Below are 26,848 nucleotides of genomic sequence, written 5' to 3'. Positions count from 1 at the left end.
TGATTTTGGCTCAGGTCACAATTTCACAGTCCATGAGTTCGAGCCTTGCATCAGGCTCTGCACTGACAGTGAGAAGCCTGCTTGGGAGTCTCTCTTCTTCTCTCTGTCCCTCCCCTGCTCATGCGTGTGCTCACTCTCTCTCTCAAATATTTTTTTAAAATATATAATGGGAAAAGATATCACCCACAATACACATAACCAAAATTTGTAAAAACCAAACTCAGTATGTTTCCAGACATCCTGGAGTAGAAGAGCTGAATGAATGGAGACATATACCACATCCCTGGTTAGGAACTCAACATTGTGAAAATGATAGTTCTCCCAGTATTAGCCTGTGTGTTTAATTTCGATTCAAATACCAACAGCACCTCTAATGGAAATTGACAAACTGATCGTAAAGTTCACACGGAAGATAAACTGTAGATTAGGCAGTATTTTTTTAAAAAAAGGGGGAGCTTTTGCTACCATTTCACAAAACATAACATAAAGCTATTTGAAACAGTACAGCACTACCCTAGGGACAAACAGATCACTGGGAAAATAACAGAGGTTTCAAAAACATACCATGAATAGATTAAGACTTCCTTATTGTAAATGCAGATTTTCAAATCAGCAGGGAAAAGACAGACTCTACAAGAAATAGTATCAATGGAACTGGCTCTCCAGTTGGAAACAGAGTCAGATCCCCACCTCACACCACACATAAACAGAAATTTCAAATGGATTACAGAGTTATACGCACACAAAAATAAATTTATCAAAATAATAGGAGAAATATGGGAAGATAGCTCTTATAATCTAGAGATGGAGAAGGCCACCTTCAGCTAGGTGCAAAATCCATAAAGAAGTAAAGACTGACAGATTTGACTCCATAATAATTTTAAAGGTCTTTATGGAAAAAGTCCATAATTCCATCTACTCCACATATTTCCAGAAGACAAGACAATATTTGTAAAATAACTGAGCAGGGCTCAGTATTCAGAAAAGACAAACCCTTTCATAAGAGAAAGAAAAGCAACCCAATCTTAAAAATAGGCCAAGTATATGAGTAGAGGATTTACTAGAGAAAAAGTATATCTTTTTATGAGCAAACACATGAAAAGATATTTTTCCAATCAAGAAAATCCAAATTAAAACAGCAATGATACAGGCACCTGGGTGACTCAGTTGGCTGAGCATCCGACTTCGGCTCATGATCTCACACCTCGTGAGTTCAAGCCCCACGTCGGGCTCTGTGCTGACAGCTCAGGGCCTGGAGCCTGCTTCGGATTCTGTGTCTCCCTCTCTCTCTCTCTCCCCCTCCCCCACTCATGCCATGTCTCTCTCTGTCACTCAAAAGTAAATAAACTTTTTAAAAAATTTTTTAAATAAAAAAAGCAGCAATGATACAACTTTCTATCATTGGATGGGCACATTTTTAAAAAGTTAATAACATCCATTTTTGGCAAGAGGGGAAATATTCACCCTCCTGTACTGTAGGTATGAATGTAAACAGGCTCAGCTTTGGGGAGGAATACATCTGGTAGTACTCATCCAAAATTATTAAATTTGTGTTTCCTTTGATGACCATCCCCCCCTCAGCCCCTCGGGAAGACAGCTGCAGAAATGTTTCAGAGCGTACCATCCCCCACCCCCACCACGCACACGCACACGCACACGCAGGAGGGTGTTAACGGCAGCACCACCATCATGCTGACACGTCAGGACAGCCTAAAATTTGGTGCTGGTTAAATAACGTATGTCACACCCGCGCAGAACCCAGGCAGGAACATAAAATTATGAACAGCCCTAGGTATTGACATAGAAAGTGTTTTAAGGTGTGTAATTTTTTAGTGTAGGCTATTAATAATACATATATAAGATCTCATTTATTTTTTAAAAATCATAAAGACATTTTATTGAAGGATGCCAGCAGAAATTAGTCCTGGGAAAGACAGCGGCATGGGTGGCTGAGAGGAGGGATTCTTTATATGTATTTCTGAACACTTTCAGTAAATCACAAAAAGAATGTATTCAGATATTACTTGTAAACAATCTTTAAAGAAATTTTTAAAAGCAAAAAAAACATGTAACCCTAACCCTAACCTTAATCCTAAATTTTTATAATCAGTTTTTTGTGCCATTTTTAAAAAAAGAAGGCAAGCTATATTTGGAGCACTTTATGTGGGTCCTTCCTACTGTCAGCCTACAGGGCATGCTTCGGCTGCCCCCTTCCAGCCGGCCCACTTTACAGATGAGGAAACTGAGGCCTGAGGCCCAGGCCCTTTCCCTACGGCCCTGGACTAGTGATATAGCAAAAACCATCTGCCTCCACTCTGGGGAGTCTGCTGGCAGAATGAATTCTCGGAGGCCCTGCCCTCCCACCCACCCTAACCTCCCAGGGTCGCCCAGAAAAAAAAGAACAGAGCCAGCTCACATTTGCACAAATTTAATCCCGGCTATCCTGGCCCCCAATTCCAGAGCTCTTCCAGGCCACACGTCCCTTTTCCTGGTCACCCAAGGCCTAGTCATCCACCGCATCCCTCCCCATGGGGAGGCCAAAGCAGGGCCCCATCCTCCCGGGGGCCACTCTCCCCACCTTGACTCTTGTTGAATACCGACACAGGAACTGGGTCTAACTTTGACCTGGACCCATAAAGCACAGGCAAAGCAGGGAGAAGAGAGAAGAGAGATCAAGGGCCCATCTGGGGCTGCAGCAGCCAGAACAGGAGTAGAAGCCAGGCAGAGGTTTGGGGGCCTGAGAGAGCCCCATTACTTATTTGCTGCTTGATCCATTTGCTGTATTTGGTGACACGGGTGTACACGCCAGGATTCTGCGCTTTGGCACAAGCCTTTTCCCAGGACAACACCCCAGCCAGAATCCATTTGCCCTCGACTTCGCAAGCCAACGGACCCCCAGAATCCCCCTAGGCAAAGAGAGAGGAACAATGGAAGCCCTGGGCCCCGTGGGGACCCAGGACCCCAGAGGACCCAGAATGCCCACCCTGAGTTCTGCCTGGAAGATTCTTTCGCTCCTTGAGGTCCTCACTACATGGGGCCCTCCTCCTTCAGCTCCTCAGTTGTGGACCCATCCCAGGGTTATCAGGCAAAGGCAAAGTCACAGGGGATGGGAGCAGAGCATTGCCTGGTGATGCTGACAGAGAGGGAAAAGCCCAGCAAACCCCTCCCCAGGAACTTCCCCTGCCCCCACCCTGGGAGTCACTGCCAAGAGAAGAGCTGCCAGAACCGCCCAGAAACTCACAGAGCACAAGTTTTCTCCATAATTGGTGGCACAGACCATGTTCCCCAGGACGAGGGGGACAAGGTGGGGGATGAGGGACTTCTTGCGGTAAATCCGGTTGCACCTCTTGGTGTCCATGATAAACACCTCGGCTTCCTGCAGCTCTGGGGTCAGCGTGGAGTTGGCTGTGGAGGAGCCCAGTGGGGTGAGAAAGAACTTCTGACTCCACTCAGCCCTGGCCTCTCCCCAGTGTCCTCTCACCTCCATTTCTGACACTCGGCCGAGCCACATCCCTTCACACCCCTGTGCCCGCCTTCACCTGTCTGTCTCCCTGCAGCACGGACCATGTCTGGCAAGCCCCTCACCCTCGGAGGCTTTCAGGATCCCTCTCTCTGGGCAGCAGCTGCTTCTGAACCGAGCAGGCCACAACCCAAGTTTCAATGCAACCACTTACAGCTGGAGACCCCAACCCCACACTGCTTCTCTCCAGCCTCTGAGCTTGGCATCGGCTGTGCCCTCTGTCACCTGATTAATAGTCGCTCTTCCTTCAGGCTTCTCAGATGCTCCTCCCAGATCCCTCCCGGCTGGATCTCGAGATCACCTGACCAAGTCTTGGCCTCCTTCCTTGCCAGCCTGCGCCCCCACCCCCACACTCAGTTACAACGCCCCGCAGGTAGGGCTCGTGTTCCCAACGCAAGGGGGCTGGGGTGCGCCAGACGCTCGAGGCTCGTCAGGTGAATGAATGAGTGAGTGAGTACATTTATGATTCCCTGACTCCGAGCTTCTGTAAGACACAAAAGATCGTGCCCAGCGCAGGCGTCGCTAGACCTGCCTTAGTGCCCACAGCAGGCCCAGCGGTGTAAACCGTGAGGACCGTTCTAACACATCCAACAACTGCCCAGAGGTGGCAGCCACAAGCTTCCTGAGAGGCACCGTGAAAGGGTCTAGCAGCCAAGGCCCCAGAAGGAAGGCAGCACGCCCTCTGTGGTTCCACACCCCACCCTCAACCCATCGTGCTCACCTGAGAAGCGCTGCTTCACCTGGCCCCAGCCAGTCACCCAGCACTGCGTCCCAACCTTCAGGTTGTAGCTGGCCTCTGGCAGGCAGATGGGCTGCACGTACTTGCCGAAGATGGCGGGAGTCTGAAGCTGGAGAAGGGCAAGATCACCCATGATGAAGGTCCGGCCCCAGTACTTGGGGTGCATGATGATGTCCTTCACGGGGATCGAGACGCCCTTCGGGAAGTCCACGGGCTTCAGCTTGGGGGTGCCGAGAATCACAGAGTACTCTTTGGTGCTACGGGAGACACACGGCCTCAGCCAGTCGACGTCAGGTTTCCAAACAACGCAGTGCTCCTACCTCCGCCGAAGACCCTCTCCCTCAGCAGAAGCCCTGCCCGATGTGCTCTGCTCTTTCCATCTTGCTAATCCAGCCTGGAGGCCGTCAGGGCCAGGGATGCTGCTGCCTCCTCATTCCCTGTTCAAGTTGATTCAAGCCGGCCTCATCTATGTACGGTGTATGCAAGCGTGCAAGTGTTGCTATACGTGTATGTTCTTGTGTGCATGGGGTGGGGGGGAGGTGTCTGAGGACTGGGGGTGGGGGGGCAGGGGACTGTATGCTGGGTTTTCCTGTCACCTTGCTCAGGATGCAGTCATGGCTGCTTTGGGCTCCTGCCTCAACTCAGCCCCTGGCGCCCTGTGAGACCTTAAGAAGGGCTCTTCCCCATTCCGGATATCCCTTCCTACTCCCCCTTCACCTCCCAACTCCCACATTGTTTCACAGAGGAAATGAGGAGGATGGGCTGGGCCCATGGCAGCCCTGGGTCTCCAGGCCGTGGACACAGGGGCCACACTCACCCTTGGATGCAGTGGGCAGCAGTCACCACCCAGCTGAGATCAATGAGGGCCCCTCCACATATGTGTTCATTTTCCAGCCGGAGGCTCACCTCCCAGGGCCAATGTCGGGTCATGTCCAAATCTTCCGACCACCAGGGTCTGCCACAAACTTCAGGAACAAGTGTGCCGGGGAGACACGGTGACCACATATTGGAGAATGAGGATACCCGAGACCGAGGTGCCCCCCGCCCCCACCCCGGGACAATTTGCACAAAGCTGTAAATTCAGGGTCTTGTTCTCATTTCAAAGATGGGGAGACAGGGTGAGAGAAAGGCACTGCGCTAGACAAAAAAATGACAATGACAGAGATAAAAGGCTTCAACCCAGAGACATAAAGACATCACAGGAGAGAGAGAGATACTGAGACAACAGGGAGAGATTAGCTGGGAACCTCAAAACAAGGGAGAAGCATAGAAAATGCCCCAGGACAAGAAATACATTCTCTTGGATCTGGAAGAAGTCCCGAGGCCATGTTCCCAAAAGGCCATAAGCTTGCTGTATCTCTCAGATGCAAAAGGCCTCTGCCCCCACACTACTCAGAGCTAAGAAAAGCTCCTGACTTCTGTGTCAGAAATCTGTACACAGGCCATTCAAGAAAGAGCCTCCACATGGAGCCCACGGAGCCCCCACTCACAGCTTACACGGCCTCAGTTTACACGTCCTTCCAACAATCAAGTTGTACGACCGTATGAGTGAACACAGACGCAAAAATTATAAATAAAATATTACTCAACGCTGTATTTTGAAAAAACGCATCACAATCATGTAGTAATTGTCTCAGGAGTGCAAGGGTGGTCCCACAATGGAAGAGCCCTTAGAGTATTCTCCACATAAACAGTTCTTTTTCTCTCAAGAGAAAGATCCCATGCTTTTCTCAGTAGACGCAGAAAAAGACATTTGAAAAACTCAACACATACTAATGACTAAAAAAAAAAATAAAAACCAAACACCACCTGTTACTTAGCAAAGTAGGAACGGAAAGGAAATCCTTAACAAAAGTTAGATGCCACAAACCTATAGCAAACACCATATAACATTAAGGAACACATACAAAATTACACTATACTGTCAGAAGCCAGGAAGGGAGCCAGACCTTGCTTTTACATAAACAACTAGACATTTCAGATGTCATTCTTCCCAACGTTAATCTATAAAGTCATTTTCCAAGTTAGGATTTTAGGAAACTTTACACTCTACAACTGACATAGAAAAACAAAGGTCCATGAATAGCTCAGTCTCTGAGAGAGTAGAACATAAAGGGACACTTGTCCTAGCAGATATCTAGACACACACCAAAACCATAATAACAAAAAACAGTGTGGTATTGACAAGGACTGACAGATGGAAGCAATGGAAAAGAACAGAGAGCCTGAGGTTGTTCTGGGAACATAGGAATTTAATGGAAATAAAGGAGCCACCACCATCGGTGGGTGGAAGATGCATGTTGAGTAGACGGTGCTGGGCAAACTGACTCACTATAAAGAAAGTAAGAAAAACAAAACTGGATTCTTTCCTACCAGCTTCGAAGACCTAAAAAGTGAAAATGTAAAGTTAATGATGAACTGTGTGACATGGGGCGGGAAAGGGCTCCTTAAACAAAACTTCAAAACACAGTCCACAGGGGCACCTGGGTGGCTCAGTCGGTTAAGCATCCGACTTTGGCTCAGGTCGTGATCTCACGGTGCATAGGTTTGAGCCCCACGTTGGGCTCTCTGCTGTCAGTGCAGAGCCCGCTTCAGATTCTGTCTCCCTTCTCTTTCTGCCTCTCCCTGGCTCGCACTCTCTCTCTCTCAAAAATAAATCAACATTTTTTAAAAATCCATAAAGCATCAAACTGATTACTTTGATTAATCAAGTTAATGACAGACTGGGAGGCAATGTTTGCAATTACCTAAAATCAGCACAAGACTTTCATTAGGAACATACATGGAACTCTAGGAAATCAACAAGCAAAAAAGAACAACAGACAATATGCCAAGGGTAAGGGCGATTTATTAGAAGAAGAAACTCGAGAGGCCAAAAGCACATTGAGGCATGCTGAAACTCCTTACTAATGAGAAAAATGTCAATTAAATCAAGAAGCCATTTTTCATCTGTTAGAGATGGGCAAAAACAGACAAAAGCTGCATCTAGTAGGTCTGTTCACAAATGGCTGAGAGGAATGCAGAGGGCTGACCAAATGAGATTACGGACAATAGATAAAAGTATGGTATCCGTGTAAATGTGTGAAGTTGATAAGTGGTTGATAAGTAATAGGTTGATAAGTTGATACTACGGCTACGTAAAGGAATATTCTTAGAAAATACACACCTACGTATTTAGAGACAAGGAGTCACGGTGTATGTTACCCTCAACTGATTCTGAAAAAATGATGCGTGTGTTCCTTGACCTACTTGTATTCGCACGGTGTTCCATAAGTTGGAGGAAACAGAAAGGGAGCTAGAGAAACACCATTTAACGTAAGTTAAAAATACATGCGCACAAAACCACAATGTGTATTTTGACGAGGATACGCACAAGCAGAGATACGCGCTGGACATGCAGGAAAGGCTGGAAGGACGGGGAAGGGGAGGATGGCAGCGGGGCATGGACAGAAGCAGGAAGAGGTAACTTCAGCAACTGAACAATTCGTAACAAATCAGGGAGGACCCGGGACAACAGAAGGCCTTGAACAGCAGGAGCAACCCAGCCCGCCATCCCTGCCGTCTAAGGAAAAAGGCCCTTAGGAAAGCACACAGGTCAGACTAAATTCCTGCTTCCCACACACCCAGAAACACTATCTGTGTGACCCTCTTCAGAACACACCCTCCCAGGAGCTGAGGTTTTACTGGCGCAGGGGCTCACCCTCCCCACCTGGTATGGAATTGTTTTCTTTATAACCTGGAAGAGAAAAGGGGGAACAGAAACGAAGCAAGAGGTCATGAATCGGTTAATTTGTTCATTCGCCAAATATTCCCTCCCCCCCCATTCCATTCCCAGCCTGGAGCCCGAGGCCAGGGAGGGGACAGAGCGTCTCCCACAGATACCGGCTGTATTTGCCCTCTAGGAACACCCTGTCCAGCAGGGGAGACAGGAGTAAACACACACAGTCGCCTGTGTGCGATCAATGCAGGGACCAGGTCACAGGTGTCAGGGGAGCCCAGAAGAAGTGGTGGACAAGGACGCTTCTGAGAAGAAGGGTGATTGTGCCAGGTCTTAAAGATGAAAAGAAGGTAAAACGGAAAAGTGACAATGACATTCCGTGCGAAAGAAACACCACGGTGTGTGCCAGAGCCTCCAGAGGATAAAGGACAAGGCTCTATGATGACAAGAAATGATGCCACGCAGGAAAGTCGGGGTCAGTCACGGAGGGGGGGAGGCTCAGAAGCCAGGCCGAGAAGCAAAGAGACCCTGTGGGAGGAGGGAGGCCAGAGGAAGGGTGACATGGTCAGGCTTCTATTGTGAAGAGTAAGTAGGAAGATGACCGACCAGGCAGTGAGATCCCACCAGAGGCTCCGCAGGACACAGGCAAGAAAAGAGGCGGTCGAAATGAGGAAGTGGCAGTGAGAACACGCATGGTGAGCTGGATGTGGGGTGCGGGCAGATGGCTAGGTCTTGGGTAACCCCCACTTTCGGATTTTAGGGAACAATGCCTCCTATCCACCGAGTTGAGGAGAAGAGAATAAGAGAACCCAGTTTGTAGTCAGATGAGAGCCTCAGCTTTGGACCCCAAGGAGTTGGGAGCAAGGGAGTTACCCTGAGGCAGAGAAGAATCAGGAGTTATGGCTGGAGAAACCAAGGGACTGGAAAAAGTGAGAACGGAGGAAGTGGTAGAAAAGTCAGGGACAAGGACAGAGGCATGGCCGGAACGGCTACGGATTACGGGAGAAGCGAGGAAGCAGTGAAGGCAGCACCAAGTGGAAACTGTTACTTGGGAGAAACCTGGCAGTGAGGGGAAGGCGCGGGGAGAAGCAGCTCGGCAGACAGGGAGGGAGAGGTTGGACACCTCCAAGAAAATGACCGAGCAGCGCAGCGCGGGTCCAGAGCAGGGTCAGCATCCTGACCTTGAACAGGAGGTGTATCTCTGATAAAAAAAAAAAAAAACGGGGGGGCTGAATAGTGGGGTTCGGAGGGGCCCCTGGGGGCTGGAGGCACTCAAGGAGGACAGCACCTGGGGGCCTGCATCTTCGGAGGACAAGAGGGGCGCCAAGGGGAGGAGTGGGCCGGGGGCAGAAGAGGGGGACGTGGCATCCCGGTTTCAGCGCGCGGAGACCACGCGCCTCTGGCCTGCAGCGCCCGCGCAGCGGCCTGGGGTCGGGGAGGCCCGACCACGCCCGGGAGCGCGGCTCGGTCTCGGCCACCAGGCCCGCGTGGGCTGGGGAGGAAGTGCCTGCGCACGGGGAGAGAGGAAATGCAGGGGGTCCTCCGCCCTGCAGGTCCCCAGGAGGCGGCAGGGCGGGTGGCACCTGAGGGAGGCCAGGGCGGCAGGAGGCTGGCGCCATCCTGAGGGGTGGCGGTGGAGGGCGGGTGACCGTGGGGAGGCGGGGTCCACAGAGTCCCAGGTAGCCAAAGAGCGGGCCACGCCGAGGGGCCACCCTCAAGGGCGGGGGGGGGGGTGCTGGGAGGGGCAGAGCGGGGACTGGGGAGGGGGAGGTGGCAGAAGACACACGGACACACGGAACGCACGGCCGCGGAGGAGGCGCTGCCTCACCCGAGTTCAGCAGCGGCAGCAGCAGCAGCAGGAGGAGGCGGCGGCTCAGGCCCCAGGGCCCCGAGGCTCCAGCGCAGCTGGGTGGCGGCGAGGCGGCCATGAGGCCCGGGAGGTGCCACCTGCAGGCCCAGGCACGCGGCGCCGCGAGTCCGACACGTGAGGGCGCCCCTGACGCACGAGGGCGCCCCCAGCACGTGACGGGGGTCAGGTCACGTGATGGGGCCCCCAGCACGTGACAACGCGCCAAGCGTTCCCCGACGCCCACGGGCGCGTTTCCGGCATCTGCGCTGGCACACCTCGTGCCTCTTCCTCGAAAATGACCTCGGAGCCCCTGATCTGTGATTGCCCCCCGGGTGGCCAAGCCCATGAAAACACTCCCAATTGCTTTAAGCTGGTGACAGCGTCCCCCCCAGTCTGGGTAGTGAAGGCCCGCCCGAATTCCCAGGACCTGTGAGGCCACCTGGTCACCCAGCCTCTGACCGCACCCTTGGTCCCCTCCCCGGGCTCGGTGCATTCGAAAGGCTGACAATTTATATTGATTTGAGAGTCTGAAAAGATACAGAAAGCACAAGAAAGGAACATTAAGGCTAGGCAACCCGGGAAGGCATCTTTAGGAAAGTGGCCTTTGAGCTGGACCTATTACTGGAACAAGGACTCTTGGGGAAGTCGTGAGAAGGAATACATGCCTCCTCTTCCACAGACCACCAAGGGGATGGTCTTGAAAGAGATGATGGCGTATACCGGGCCTTGGGCCTTCACAGAGCATTTTTCCAGAAGGATATGGTCTCTGCATCCTCTGGGTGTGACAGAGATTGGGACCTGACCACCAAGATTCCACCTTCTCTTGTCTAGTTGGGGGATGGGGGGAGGGGTCCAGCTCCGGGGACCACATTCCCCTGCCTGGTATCTAAGGGGGTCCACATAATGAGTTCCCATGACTAGCAGGTGAGTTGAAGTGATGTGTGTCACTTACATGTCAAGGCAGTCAAGAGGAGGCTGCCTTCTCTCCTCCTGTTAATGACAGCAGTGTTCTCCAGAGCAGCAGAGGCAGTGCTTGGAACTTGTTAGAGATGTCGTTCTCAGGCCCCACCCCACACCTACAGGACTACAAACTCTAGGAGTGGAACCAGCGATCTGCATTTGAACAAGCTCTCCGGGGAAATCTGATGCAGTTAAAGCATGAACCACAGGGCTGAGTGGAGCCTTAAGATGGGGGAAAAGATACCTGCCGACCAAGAACACTTGATTAGGATGTTTTAGGAAGAAGTTATATTTATTGGGTTAACCCACTTATATTCAGTGGCTTCTTAAAGCCGATGGTTCAATACTTATTAATAAGCTCGGTCCCAACCCCAGCCTTCCTCCCACAACATATAGGATTGACACGGACTGCCCTCTGAGCCCACGGATATATGGGATCTAAAACACTGACCCCTGGAAGGACAGGGGACAGGAGACTGGGAGGAGTTGATCAGAAGCCAGACACAGAGAGATGCTGGGACACCGGACCAGAGAATAAGGGTAATGAACCAGTGCCTCCCACACGGAATCTCCCTTGCCTTCCTCCCTCTGAGAGTACAAATGCTTGTTCATAAAATGGGCAGCGATAGCAGCAAGTGGAAGAAGCGGAAGAGAAGGAATATTTCTCATGCTCTAACTTCATTCTTGCTTCCAGTTTTGGTCTCTTGTGATCCTCTCTTCTGAGCTCCAGGGGCTGTTAAATTAAGCCACAAAGCTCCGGGCAAACATGCCGAGTCCAGGGAGCAGGACCCAGCGAGCTAAAACCATCCAGAGGACTCCCACCCGAGCAGGTGGGGACTTACGGCTCCCTCAAGGGCTCCGTGAAAACCACGAGTAGTTTCTTTGCCACATGGGAAGCTAGTTCTCTACAGAGCATGTCATAGGCAACCCCACAACGTGCAGGAGACCGGAACTTCAGAACAAGTAAGAATGCACCGCAAATGTTTATTCATTGGCATCTAAGATCTCCACACTCCTTAATGTCTCCGCACGACTTGGGGTGAGCCTGGATGTGGCCACTGGGTACTCAAGAAAGGGGGCCCCATCGCGGGGCTGCCCCAGCAGGATCCAGGTGGATCCGCACTGGGTAAGGGGGAACTTCGCCCAGTCCCAGACACCTGGGTCAGAGGTGGAACCCCCAGGCCTCGGACCTCAGCAGGGCCGTGGTGACACCGCCTGGCTCTGTCTGCACAATCGCCAAGCTCACTCTCAGGTGAAAGCCTGAGACCACAGCCAGGTCGAATGCTGTCTCACTGTTCATGAGGTCTCTTCTTTGGTAGAGGCTCTCCAAGGCATCAGGGAAGCACCGGGCTCTACCTGGCAGGTCGGCTGCCTCCTTCCCGGCAGGCAGAGCACAGCCAAGGTGTGGGTGTGGCCGAGGCAGGTGACTGGGGCATCAGGCTGGGACACTTTCAGGGCTCCGGGCTTACTGCCACTCTCTACTGGGTAGCTCTCTACAGGGTCAGTGGATCCCAACCAGCATTGGAGGAAAGGGCAATGAGGAGGAGGGGCCTCGGGTGAGAGTCAGAAACAGGAGGGGAGTGGGTGGGGGTGATCACGGGGCCACCAGGATGCCCAGGGGCAGCATCACGCACAGAAGTATGAAGAAGTCTGCTGAGTCCCAACAGCAAGCCTGACTCAAGTGATCAATGACCCAGTCCTTGTAGAAACTAACTTCTGTATAAACTCCGGGAAAATTTCTGCGACCACAGCCAAAGCCCCAGCTCACAATCCCCACCTGGACCCATGTTTCATTAAATTCACAGGCCATGGGGCCCCCAGAATCTCCCTGGAGAAAGAGGAGAAAAAAAAAAAACAACACAGGGATGAAACAAATCAGTATCAGAACTGGCTGATTACACTGCAGGGCCTGGGGAGACGGGCACGCATGGGGTTTCCCTGGGCTTCCACCAGCCCTAGGTTTCTGGGGATATCAGATCGGAGAGCTGAAAACGTGAGCAAACAAAATGCGTATACACACTCAAAAAATCGTGTACAAAGAACGGAATATAAGCCAAGGAAATGGACACACTCTGAGGTAATGATAACGAGTGAAGTCTTCACCCAAGTATTGCCTGTCACATTAGAAGGGGTTCAAAACACGTGACTGGCATTACTGGTATTTTCTGCCTGAATCGCCCGTCCTCTCCCAGCTCCCTGCAGGCAGCGCAGGTCCTACTGAAGGATCCAGTCGGGCCAGCCTGGCCTTGGCAGTGTGTCCCCTGGGACCCCCTTGACTTGAATGAAGGGTGACCGGAGGGGCTGGTGGATAACACGGGCCCCACTGCCCGTGAAAGAGGAAACTGTGGAGGAACAAGATGCTAAGATAGCGAGGGCCCGTGAACTGACCTGGCAGGTGTCCTTTCCTCGGGAACTGTAAGCACAGACAGCCCCTTTTTTCACTAGGTCACTACCACTTTCCATCTGTTCCTTGAGTGCCCTATTGCACTCCTCGTAACGCACAATGTTTAGCTTGGCCTCCTGAAGTTGTTCCGGAGCATCTTCGGGTTTATCTATAGAGAAGATTTAGGAGTTGGTGGATCTGCCTAGCAGACCAAAACCGGAGCCCCGGGTGTCCGTTCTTGGTCTCCATACGGTACGTTCACATACAGACACCCCCCGCGGCAGTGAATACTGTCCCCATTTGACACTGGAGGAAAGGAGGCCCAAAGTGGACATGGGGAGGGGAGGAGGTGAGAATCAAAACGAAGACAGGAGGGGCGCCTGGGTGGCTCAGTCGGTTGAGCGGCCGACTTCGGCTCAGGTCACGATCTCGAGGTTTGTGAGTTTGAGCCCCTCGTCGGGCCCTGTGCTGACAGCTCAGAGCCTGGAGCCTGCTTCAGAGTCTGTGTCTCCCTCTCTCTCTGCCTCTCCCCTGCTCACACACACTCTGTCTCTCTCTCAAAAATAAACAAACGTTAAAAACGATTTTTTTTTTAATGGAGATAGGAGGAAGAACAGATCAGGAGAGAAAGAGGCCTTACCAGCCATGAGAAATCAAAACCAAATGTCTGTCAAAAGGCCTTCCCAGCCATGAGAAATCAAAACCAAATGTCTGTCACTCAGGATGCTTAGTAAGAGTGGCAGTTGTCCCATGCATCAGGGAAGTGACTCTCCTTTGGACCAGGACCATAAACTCTTGGGCAGGTAGTGCCCCAAAGGTACTGAATCCAAACTCTCCCCAGGGACAGGAGGCCCTACTAGCCTCACCAGGAATTAGTTCTCACGTCTCTTTTTACTCACAGAAGCCCCCCATCCACCATCACCCAAGCTGGCTTGGGACAGCTCCCATTAGCAGACAGATCAACACCCCCTGGGCTAAAGTCCACCCCAGAGAGAATCCACCTTGCTTGTCACCCAAGACCCCAGGTCCTGAGATTCTAATCGAAATCTGTAACACCATCAATCGCTCCCTACCAGCATTCTGCGGCCTCCTCCCTTACCCTCTTGCTAGAAAATGGCCTCCCCGCCTCCCCCTTTAGCTCGTAGGCCAACCACAGGGCACCAGGCAGCCTCTTGCCTGGCCTGAGCTTAGAGTCTTGCTCCAGTCTCACCTGTTTCTTTTCGTTTTCCCCATCCAGTCACCCAGCACTCCATACCAGCTTCCACCATGAACATCTTTTCAGGGAGGCACACGGGCTGGATGTGCGAGGAAAAATTCACAGGGAACTCCAGCAGGATGAGGGCAATGTCATTCTCAATGCTTCCAACAGGATTGTAATATTTGTGAATAACGATGTCCCGGACCGGCACCTGGATGGCCATCCTGGAGGTATGGTTCACGTGGATGTCTCCCATCTTCACGGTGTACTCCACGTGGCTGCAGAGAGATCCCGGAGGGTCGACACCCCCCTTCCGCATCTTCTGGGCCTTCCCAGCCTGGCCCTATCTCCATCAAACCACTTCCCTCCCTCCAAACCGGGTCCCATCCCCAGACCCGTGGCCAATCCATCCAGTGGTGCTCCAAGGCGGGTTCGCTGGTGATGCATCAGCATCACCTGGGAACTTGTTAGAGATGCGGATTCTCAGATCGCATTTCTGATCTACTGCATCAGAGACACTGGGGGGGGGGGGGGTGGTGGAGGGAGTGGGGACAGGCAATCTGTGTTTTAACAAGCTCTGCAGGTGTTTCCATGCTCATTAAAGCATGAGACCACTAATCTGGCCAAATTGGTTTCCCACACTCCACTCTTCTTAAGTATTCCCCCTTGCCGGTCTTTGTCCGGACACTGCCTCTCAGCTGGCATCTTGCCCCCTTTCTTGCCACTTGGCTTGAAGACTAATCGGCACAAGCTTTGAACCTGATTTGGGGTCTTGCCTTTTCAGGCTACCAAGGGCCCTGCCATCACTTACCTCTGCCTGCAGTCTGAAGAGCAGGGACTATGACCCCCTTCTTCAGATGAGGAAGAGGAAGCTCAGGGAGGGGGACAAGACGGGCTACAGGTCACAGAGCCTGCTGAACAGGAGCCTAAGCCCAGAACCCCAGACACTCACCCAAATATGCAGTGGGCAGCGGTCAGCACCCACCGGCTGGCAATGAGGGAGCCTCCGCACGTATGTTTATCCTTGATCTGCAGGCTCACCTGCCAGGGCCACTTCCTCTCTGGGGCGGGTATTCCACCAACTATCCTCATAGACCTGTGGCCGCATCCTGGAGCAGGTCAAGGAAGGGAGGGGACTGAAAGTAAAGCCATGACAGCCCCACCAGCAGAGCTGGATAACCCTCAGAAGTCTCAGAACCCTCAAAGCAAGGTCATGTCCCCTCAGAACCCCCCCCCCCGAGCAGCTCTGTATCCCCCCAAGACAATGGCCATGTCCCCTCCGAGCTCAAGGGCAGGGTTGGGACCACTCAGAGCCTCTCCTCCCCTGGGAAAAACCATCTTTGCGTGAGACCCTCCCCTAGAGCAGAGTCCCATCTCCCTGGGCCCAGGCCGGTTCTCCGCAGCAGGGCCTGGCCCGAAACATCACCTGCAGGAAACAGCGACCTTGCTGCTGGCTGAGGAATGGCCGCAGCCCTGTAGGAACCAGGGTCAACGGGGGTGACCGCTGCCACCTGTGGGGAAGCGGCAGCCTCTTGGGGCACGGGGGTCGCAGAAGATCCCCCAACCCTCGACACGCTCTCGCGGCGGTCCTCGCGGCCGCCCCCCGAGGGGGACGGGGAGGGTGGGGACGGCGCCGACTCGCCCTGCGCCCCACCAAGGCGCGGCTGGAAGAGCAGGAGCCAGAGCAAGAGGCCAAGGGAGCCACCACCCGGGGACGCCATGGGCCCGCCGGCGCCGCGCCTCTCGCAGCGCCCCCTCGCGGCGGCTGGCGGCCCTGCCCTCGCGTTGGCGGGAAACTGCGTTCCGCGGAGATCAGGGTCCCGCCGCGTCCGCTGGGTGGCCTGACGGGTGGCGCAGGCCGCGGAGTCGTGACTCGGGGAGGCTTTTCGTCCCGACTTTGCGAGCCTCCCGGGCACTTGGTGCCCGGGCCTTGGGCCCGGCACAGGGTGCCACCGCTGACCCCGCAGCCACGCACCTGCAGCCCCGCGCCCGGCGTGCAGCGCGCCTCGCCGCTCCTCCTCCCCCGCCGGTTCACGGTCAAGATCAGGACTGCTCAGCGGACACCGACACGCTGCCCTCAACGGCACCCACCACCGCCTTAGAGATGGCAGTGCCACCTTTTAAAAATCAACCTCCACCTAGGGGCGCCTGGGTGGCTCAGTCGGCTGGGCGTCCGACTCCGGCTCAGGTCATGATCTCACAGTTGGTGGGTTCGAGCCCCCGCCCGTCGGGCTCTGTGCTGACAGCTCAGAGCCTGGAGCCTGCTTCAAATTCTGTGTCTCCTCCTCTCTCTGCCCCTCCCATGCTCATGCTCTGTCTCGCTCTGTCTCTCAATAATAAATAAACGTTAAAACAAAAATTTAAAAATCAACCTCCACCTGAACGGAGCCGTTAGCGCAGGGCAAATGCAAACCACGATGAGATATCACAACACACCAGCAGACTGGCTAAAATAACAGATCTTGACAACCCCGATTTGTCAACAAATCTTGACACGGGTGCAGAGGTACACTCAGACATTGTGGTAAGAATGTAAAAATATTACAGCCACTCTGGAAAACAGACACTGGCAGTTTCTTATAAAACAAAATGTGCAATTACCATACGACCCAGTAATTGCATTCCTGGGCACTTACCCCAGAGAAATGAAGCTGTATTACACACACACACACACACACACACACACACACCTATAGGAATGTTTTTAGTAGCTTTATTTTTAATAGCCAACATCTGGAAACAACCCTGTAATAGACAGAATACGGGCAACCCAAAGATGTCGGTGTTCTAATCCCCGGAACCTGTGAATACGTTACCTTACGTGGCAAAAGGACAGTGATTAAATGAAAACTCTTGAGCGGGGAGATTATCCCAGAGCGCACACATAAGAGCGGCCGCAATGCTCTGTAGTTCCTCCTATGAAGAAACGAAGTCAGGCTGTAGTAGCCTATCACTTGGGCTGTGTGACCCAACAAACCCCATCGAGCTAGTTTGCTGGTAAGATTAAAATGCGGTAAGGAGATAAGGAGTCTCTGCTCTGTCCTAATTACAGAGTGACAGTATAGACTCCCACAGTACTGGAACAAGACCATACTGTCTGCAGCAAAGAAATTGTGAAATTGTACATTCTTTGAAAAGCAACTCCCGGCACGCCACCGCACCCTAGAAAGAAACTAACGGCCAGACCATGGGACCTGAAGTGACTGAGAGTCCCATGCCTCCTCTCATAATGTGGATATTTAGCCAGACTCACCAAGTCATAAACTCAGCCAGACAAAGCAATTCATCATTCAATGGACATGATATATGTGGAGTTGGGTCATGATAGGTCTTGAAGACAAGAAGTAAATTGCACAAAAACAATGGCCTAGGCCTTCATATCACCTACTTGTATTGAATTAAAGCTTCTCTCTCAGTTCATACCCATAGCTTTATAAGGGGTGTCCTATCACCAGCTGATAGGTGTCCTATCACCTGGGCCTCCCTCACAGATGGGCTCAAAATCTTGGTGCCAGCTGAAAACAGACCGCGGTTGCACTAGAACCTCATTCAGGAGTGGCCCTGAATGGCAGTGATGAGGAGAAATCCTGTGCCTAGGGCTTCAAATAGTGCACTTGGTCATCAGCTTGCTGCAAAAGGAGAAGCGGCCCGAATAAGAATATAAATGGGCCCCTGAACAACGACGAATGGCTTGTCTGGCTGGTCAGGGGCTTAGAAAGGCCAAAACTCCACAATTTGGGAAAGACGTACCTGGATGCACCTGTGGCAGTGGAAACCACTGAGCCCACCAGTGAGTATCCACTGCCAAGGAGCCACTCAACGGCCAAGTGGATAAGATGACGCCTCGGCTGGAGATCGGCTAACACTTGCCCTTGTCAACCTCCACGCTTGCACTGTGTCCAATAACAGAGTATTTGTGTTGGCAAGATTGGAGGATATTCGTCCACCCAAGAAAACAACACGGGGTTCCTCTTACCAAAGCCAAGGTAGCTACTACTGCTGCTGGATGTCCAACCTGTCAGCATCAAAGGTCAATGCCAACCCTTGAAATTCAATTTCAGCCTTGAAATTTGCTACATCCCTAAAGGAGACCAAGCAGCTATTTGGTAGCACGATTATTGTATCCATGTATTTGCACCCTGGAGGGCTAGCGGTTCGCCCTTTCAAGACTCTTTGGGGCGCCTGGGTGGCGCAGTCGGTTAAGCGTCCGACTTCAGCCAGGTCACGATCTCGCGGTCCGTGAGTTCGAGCCCCGCGTCAGGCTCTGGGCCGATGGCTCGGAGCCTGGAGCCTGTTTCCGATTCTGTGTCTCCCTCTCTCTCTGCCCCTCCCCCGTTCATGCTCTGTCTCTCTCTGTCCCAAAAATAAATAAAAAACGTTGAAAAAAATTAAAAAAAAAAAGACTCTGTGGGGCAGTATGTGAGGGGGGGATCCCACGATGATAACTCAGACGCTCCATGAGTCACTGACAGTGTGCTGAACAGGCATTCTAGGCAGACAACGCATTTCTTTGTACAGACCAGTTTCCATCTGATATCATTTTCCTTCAGCCTGAAGAACTTAGAATTTCTTGAAGTCCAGGAAGGAATTCTCTCAGCTTTGGTTTTTAGAAGTCTTTACTTCAATTTTATTTTTGAAAGGTACTTTCATTTGATGTAGAATTCTGCACTGACTTTCAACATTTGAAGATGATCCTCTCTCTACTATCTTCTCTCATTGTTTCTGAAGTGTAGTCTGCAATCATTCTTATCATTTTATTTTTAAGTAATCTCTACGCCCAGTGTGGGGCTCAAACCCACAACCCTGAGATCAAGAGTCACATGCTCCACTGACTTGGCCAGCCACGTGCCCCAATCATTCTTATCTCTGTTCCTCTGTAAGTAATATGTCTTTTCCCCCCTGCTTTTAAACTCTATCCCTAGGTTTTGAATAGCAATTCAATTATTATGTTTGGCAGTGTGGTTTTCTTTGCGTTGGCTTGGGGTCCACTGTGCTTCCTGAATCTGTGACTTCTAGTTTTTAATCTATTTGGAAAATTTTTCGGCAACTATTTTTTCAAATTTTCTTGAAGAATAGCATTTCTTCAGGAAAACTGCTCCCAGTTTTCCTCCACCTTCTGTACTCCAATTTCCTCACATAAGACCATTTGATATCCCAAAGGTCAACTCATCATGGTCTGATAACTTGTTTCAATCTTTTTTTATCTGTGCTTCAGTATGAATAGTTTATACTGTTGTGCCTTCGATTTCACTAATATTTCCTTCTGCCTCCCAGGCATGGGTCTAGTAATTTTTAATGAACACTGAAGGCTATTAATGTTATGTTGCTGACTATTTGAATTGTATTTTCCTTCTTTAAGGAATGTTGAAATTTGGCAGGCAGCTAAATTACTTTCAGCCCACCTTGGTCCGTTTGAAGCTGGTTTTTAAACTTTGTAGGATGAGTCTAGAGTAGTCTTTATCCTAGGATTACCTTAGCCTTAATACTAAGGTGTGAGCCTTGTGGGGTACCTCCTGATTGCCTGAGTATTCAGCGAGGTCCTTTCTCCGGGTGGATGAAGCTTGACCCTCCCAGCACTGTGTGAACTCTGTGAGTTGGTCCTCTTCTAGCTCCCTGGCAGTTGTTCTTTGCCCAGCCTCCTGAAAATTTAACCCGTGTATGCGTAGATTAGTATTCAGCCAAAGACTGAAAGGGGTTGTTCTGCAGATTTCTGGAAGTTGTTTCTTGGCATATCTCCATCCTATACGGCAGGGATCAGCAACCTTTCTCTGTAAAAGACAGTAAATATTTGAGGCCTTGCAGGCCACATGTGGACTCTGCCACATATTGTTTTTTTTCCCCTTGAGAGGGGGGGGGAGGGGCAGAGGGAGAAAGAGAATCCCAAGCAGGCTCCACCCCCAGGGCAGAGCCCAACGCAGGGCTTGATCTCACAATCGTGAGATCATGACCTGAGCCGAAATCAAGAGTCAAACGCTTAACCGACAGAGCGGTTCTCTTTTTTAAAAGCAACTCTTTAAAAATGTGTACATCATTCTTAGCCCTGTACAAAAACCGGCTATTGTGGAATTGGCCCACGAAGCGTAGTATGATAACATCTGCTCTATGGTATTGTGACCTGCAAACTCCAGATGCCTCACCTTCCTGAGTTCCAATCTGTCCTCTTAACTTAGTGGTGCCATCGTGTTCTGTTTGGGTTCCCTTCCCCGTGCCTTCTGAAAACTGCCTGTGCTTAGGAAGCCAGGACCCTTGTTCCCCTTCTCTCTGGGGTCGTAGTCCTACGCTGTCCTACAATGCTAACTCTTAACAACTCTACTTTTCCAAAAAAGCAGAACAACCGGTTTTCCATGCCTAGGATTGGCATATTTTCACTTTTGATGACGAGTAACTCTGCTTCATTGTGTGTCTTTTGAATGAGCTGTGTCACCAGAATGAGCAATGACCTTGGATGTCAATGATTCGTGTGGAAATGTATTCATGTTTATTTCTTGGTTCATAATGCGAGTTCTCAAACTCATTTCACCAAACGACACTCCTACCATCAGTTTATGGCTCTTCCTGTTACTCTACACGACACTTACTGCCACAGTTCTGTCTTTTCCCACATGGCGGGCATAAAATTATACCTTGTTATGGTTTTCATTTGCATTTCCCTGGAGTATATTCTCATATCTTTTCTGGCCATTTGTGCTTTCTTTCTATAAAATGTTTGTAACGTCTACCCAATTTTATATTTGGGTTGCTTTTGAAGTATTTCTCATTTAGCTTTTTTTTTTTTTTTTTTTACATGTTCTCCTTTGTGGGTAATGTGTGTTCCAAATATCATCATGATTTGTCTTTTCACTTTATTACATCTTTTTTTATTACATCTTTTGAAGAGCAAAACTTCTTAATTTTAACGTAGTCAGAAATAGCAATCTTTTCCTTTATCATGTATGTTTTTTGTGTCTGGTTTTAAAAAGCCTTCCCGGGGCGCCTGGGTGGCTCAGTCGGTTGGGCGTCCGACTTCGGCTCAGGTCACGATCTCTCGGTCCGTGAGTTCGAGCCCCGCGTTGGGCTCTGTGCTGACAGCTCAGAGCCTGGAGCCTGTTTCAGATTCTATGTCTCCCTCTTCCTATGACCCTCCCCTGTTCATGCTCTCTCTCTCTGTCTGTCTCAAAAATAAATAAATGTTAAAAAAAAAAATTTAAAAAGCCTTCCCTATCCTGAGGTCTTAAAGGCATCATCCTTTATTTTCCCCTAAGATTTTAAAGTTTTGCTTTTCATGTTTCATCTTGTATCCACATTTTTTTAAATCTGTAGTGTGAGGTAGGAATTCAATTTCATTTATTTTCCATTTAAATTTTTTTTAACATTATTCATTTTTGAGAGACAGAGAGAGACAGAGTATGAGTGTAGGAGGGGCAGAGAGAGAGGGAGACACAGAATCCAAAGCAGGCTCCAGGCTCTGAGCTGTCAGCACAGAACCCGATGCGGGGCCTGAACTCACGGACTGAGAGATCATGACCTGAGCGGAAGTCGGACGCTTAATGACTGAGCCACCCACGTGCCCCACATTATACTTTTATTCAACAATCTTACCAAATTATAGTTTCAATTTTAATAATTTGTAGATTCTTTTGGGGTTTCCTATATTGACAACCAGGTCGTGTACAAATAATTGTATTTTTTGTGCAGTGGATATGTCCTCCTTGTTCTTCTTGATACATTCTCTCATTTTGTTGGGGTTAGTCCTGTCTTGATTTAAAAAAGAAAAAAGAAAAAAAAAAGCCCACAAATTAGAAATTATTATTGTTTTACACAGTCATGATTTTAGGTATTTGTTATTACTTCTTTTTTTTTTTTATTATTTTTTTTAACGTTTATTTATTATTGAGAGACAGAGAGACGGAGCATGAGCAGGGGAGGGGCAGAGAGAGGAGGAGACACAGAATCTGAAGCAGGCTCCAGGCTCTGAGCTGTCAGCACAGAGCCCGACGCGGGGCTCGAACCCACGGACCGCGAGATCATGACCTGAGCCGAAGTCGGACGCTTAATCGACTGAGCCACCCAGGCGCTCCAATGTTTATTTATTTTTGAGAGAGACAGAGTATATGCGGGGGAAGGGGCAGAGAGAGGGAGACACAGAATCTGAAGCAGGCTCCAGGCTCTGAGCTGTCAGCACAGAGCCCGACGTGGGGCTCAAACTCACAAACCGCGAGATCATGACCTGAGCTGAAGTCGGACACTCAACCGACTGAGCCACGCAGGGGCCCCAATTACTTATTTCTTTACTCACTGTATTTGTTTCGGTACGGGCTAAAGTGTGTTAACAGAGCTATCTCAAAATATAGCAGTTTAAAAAAAAAAAGTTTATTTCTTACTTAATAGTCCAAATCGAGCCCTGATCGAGGTCTGCCACCCTTAAGATGGGCTCATATCTCTGAGTCCAAGATGGCACCTCCACCTTTCTATCTTCCCTTGAGAAAGGGACAGGGCCAAAATTCATACCCGTGTCCCTTTGAAGGGCATCCCCAACAGCACACTACTTCTTACATCTAATGGAACATAACTTAAATACATGGGCACCCTAAGCTTCAAGGGAAGCCGAGAAAGGCACTTTTTAAGTGGGTATCAACCCAGATTGCCTGGGATCCATTTTACCTGTTTGGTGTACCTATCTCCCAACTACTCTGGGTACTGCTGCTAGAAATCCATAGGAGCTTCTTAGGAGGCTTGCCCTTGAGCACATGGAGCCACATTACAAAAGGTGACGAGGAGTTGCATTCTTACCTCCCTACCTCCCTACCTCCCATCCCTCCGGTCAGCCTGTGGCCAATGACATGGTGTTGCAGGGCACAAAAGCCCAGTCTCCCTTGCCTTAGGTCTGGATGGATTCTCTAATGTACGCAGACTCCAGGATCATGCTGAGCCTAGACTTCACCTCTAATCACATTCTTATTAAACTCCTTTGCCTTTCCTATCTGGCTTCCCTCACGTCCATACAGGTTCTTCCTGAAAATAACTCTCTTAACAGGTTACTTGAACATGGATCCCTGTCCCGGAATCTGCTCGTGGAGAAACGACCCAGCGAATCCTGGAGCTGGCTCACGAAAGCCGATTGCAAATTGTCGGGACTTTTATGAGCTGGCTGTCAAACACGGTCGTTATTAAAATTTTAATTATAAAAGCTGTCATTAAAGAAATCACACCCAAAACAGAGGTAGTAAATACTCAAAATTCATTACTTCCTAGTTATTTTCCTGTGTTTTATTATTACCTGTGCTCTTGAGATTAGGTCTACTGTAGCTGTATGGTAGAACTCCTATATAACGGTGTACATCTCTTCCCAACTCCAGATTCAATAATGTCATGTTGGTGTCTCGAAATCAGCCATGGTGGAAGTATTTACACCGTGGATATCTGTAAATGTTATACATCAGGGTTTTCCCCCCTACAGAGCTGCTTGTTAAATATTTGCAGGCACAACACCAGAATGACCTAAGACATCAGGCCATTGCATAAGACATGTATTATGGAAGAGGAAGAGAATGGACATCGGAGCCAAACTAGAATGTGTCACATTAACCTATTTTTTAACTGAGGAAAAATTTGCATATGGTGAAATACATAGACCTTAAGTGCACAATCTAATGTTTTAATAAATATACAGATCCATATAACTACCACCTCAATCAAGCTATATACGATTTCAAAACCCCGGAAGGTGCATTTGGGCCCTCTTCAAATCCATCATAAGCAACCACCGATCACCTGTTGTGCCTGTGTGGTCTTCATATAAATGGAATCAAAACTCTGTATTCGTTGGGTCTGGCTTCTTTCACTCAACATAATGTTTTTGAATTTCCATCCATGTTCTTGGATGGAAGTTCTATCAGCAGTTTATTCTTTTTGATTGCCAAGCAGCATTTCATTGATTAGCATTTATCTGTTGATAGACACTTGAATTGTTTCCAGATTCTGGCTATTATCAATAAAAGATGCTATGAACATTCATATATAAGTCTTTGAGTGGACTTTCTGCTATTTTCCTCCTATTTTCTATTTTCTTCCTATTTTCTTTCTGTGGCTTCTATTTTCACTTTCTTAATGGTGTCTTTCAGTGTCTTTCAAAGAGCAGAATATAATCATTTTGATGAAATCCAATCATTGATTTTCTTGTATAGTGCATGCTTTTTGTGTCCTATATAAAGAATCTTTGCCAACTCAAAGGTCACAAAGACTTTTCTTCTAAGTTTTCTCTAGAAGTTTCTCTAGATGTAGGTTTTACATTTAGTTCTATAATCCATTTTCAGTTAATTTTTACATATAATGCAAAGTTAGGATTGAGGCTTTTTTTTCCCTTGAATAGGAATGTCCTATTTTTCCCGTATCACTTACTAAAAAGACTATCTTTCCTACAGTGAATTGCCTTGGCAGTTTTGTTGAAATCAATTGGCCATATATGCGGAGATCTATTTCTAGACTCTGTCCTGCTCCACTGATTTATATGTCTGCCCCCTCATGCCAATGCCACACTGTCTTGATTATTACACTTTTATAGTAAGTCTTAAAGTACAGTAGCTCTTTGTTTTGGTTATTCTACATCCTTTACTTTTCCATACACAGATTAGAACCAGCTTGTCAATTTCTACACAAAGCTCCACCTTGAAAAACGTGAACAAATTAGGAGGTGTAATGCTACCAAATTTCATGACTACCTATAAAAGCTACAGTAATTAGAACACTGAAAAGTTGGGGTAAGAATATACAAATCACAAAAAGGGGGTACCTGGATGGCTCAGTTGGTTAAGCATCTGACTCTTGATTTCAGCTCAGGTCATGATCACAAGGAGATCAGCCCTGAGTAGGGCTCCATGCTGACAGTGCAGAGGCTGACTGGGACTCTCTCTCTCTCTCCCTTCTTCTCTGCCCCTCCCCTGCACACGCGCACACACACACACACACACACACACACACACACTCTCTATCTCTCGAAATAAAAATTTTTTTTATAAATTTAAAAAAGAATAAACAAATAGATAAGGAACTGAATAGAGAATCCATAAATAGATGCACATATACACTGTCAATTAATTTTTGGTGAAGTACCAATGCAAATCAATGTGAAAATAAATGTATTTTCAACAAATGGTACTGGAAGTGGATAAACATTAAAGATATGGAAAAATATACTTGGATCCTTATCCCATACCATGCCCCCAAATGAATTTGTAGAGCACAAACATAAATGTAAAAGCTAAAAGTATAAAGCTTAGGGAAGAAAAAAATAGAAGAAAAATCTTCACAGCCCCCAGCTAAAAAGTGAAAAAAGCAAGTGACAGACTTAGGATTCTATTCTGAACATAAGAAGACTACTTATAAATGAGCAATAAAAAAAAAAATAATAAGCATCCTAATTAAAAATGGGCAAAAGAATTGAAAACATACTTCACAAAAGAAGATACGCAGATAACCAATAGCACATGAAAAGGTGCTGAGTATCGTTAGTTACAGGGAAACACAAATTAAAACCCCAATGAGATACCACTTCATACCCATTAGAATTGGGCAAATAGAAACACCGAGGACGGATGAAGATGTGGACCAACCTGAACTCTCCTTTGTTGCTGGGACTAGTGTAAAACGGTACAACCAATTTGGAAAAGTCTTTGCAATTTCCAATAACGTTAACCATACATCGATTTTATGAGCCAGCAGTTCCGCTCCTACGTTTATTCCCAAATGAAGTGAAAGTGTATAGATACAAAGAAGTCATATTAGAATGTTTACTAGCAGCTTCATTCATAGTAGTCCCAGACTGGCAACAACCCAAATGTCCACCAACAGGAGAATAAACCAACTGTGGAATATTCATGCAAGAATATTACTATTCACCAATAAAGAGGAATGAACTAACGGTACATGTAGCAACATGAATGAATCTCAAAAACAACACGTGGAAGGTAAGAAACCAGACACAAAAGAGCATTGACTATATTATTCCATCAATATGAGGTCTAATGACATGCAAATAATCTGATGATAATCAGAATGGTGGTTATCTCTGGGAGGGGCTGATTAGAAAGGGACACATGAGAGAGCATTCTGGATTAATACAAACGTTCTCAATCATGATTTGGAGATGTTGGCATGGGGTATACCTCTCTTAAAACTCATAGAATTGGGGCGCCTGGATGGCTCAGTCGGTTGAGCGTCCGACTTCAGCTCAGGTCACGATCTCACGGTCCGTGAGTTCGAGCCCCGCGACGGCTCTGGGCTGATGGCTCGGAGCCTGGAGCCTGCTTCCGATTCTGTGTCCCCCTCTCTCTCTGCCCCTCCCCCGTTCATGCTCTGTCTCTCTCTGTCTCAAAAATAAATAAATGTTAAAATAAATAAATAAATAAATAAATAAATAAATAAATAACTTCAGAAGTTTATATTCATAAAAATCCAGAAATAAAAGTCCAGATGACACCAACTGAATTAGTTAGAATGAGGTTTT

General features: G+C 48.8%; 1 protein-coding gene across 1 annotated transcript; it reads right to left on the bottom strand.

Annotated features, from left to right (window-relative positions):
- Nucleotides 1-2,412: 2,412 nt before the first annotated feature.
- LOC131508611 (uncharacterized) lies at nt 2,413-16,333 on the bottom strand. The gene is made up of 12 exons (XM_058723577.1): nt 15,794-16,333; nt 15,320-15,476; nt 14,380-14,645; nt 13,175-13,338; nt 12,384-12,614; nt 11,977-12,161; nt 9,806-10,413; nt 7,969-7,995; nt 5,077-5,224; nt 4,242-4,516; nt 3,242-3,405; nt 2,413-2,906 (listed from the first exon to the last, which is right to left on the bottom strand). The coding sequence occupies exons 1-12, from the start codon at nt 16,086-16,088 to the stop codon at nt 2,673-2,675; spliced, it is 2,754 nt and encodes a 917-aa protein (XP_058579560.1). The 5' UTR covers nt 16,089-16,333; the 3' UTR covers nt 2,413-2,672.
- Between the last annotated feature and the right edge of the window lie 10,515 nt (nt 16,334-26,848).

Source organism: Neofelis nebulosa, chromosome 4 (assembly GCF_028018385.1).
Source record: "Neofelis nebulosa isolate mNeoNeb1 chromosome 4, mNeoNeb1.pri, whole genome shotgun sequence".
Classification (NCBI taxonomy): domain Eukaryota; kingdom Metazoa; phylum Chordata; class Mammalia; order Carnivora; family Felidae; genus Neofelis; species Neofelis nebulosa.
This window is presented reverse-complemented; position numbering and strand designations above follow the sequence as displayed.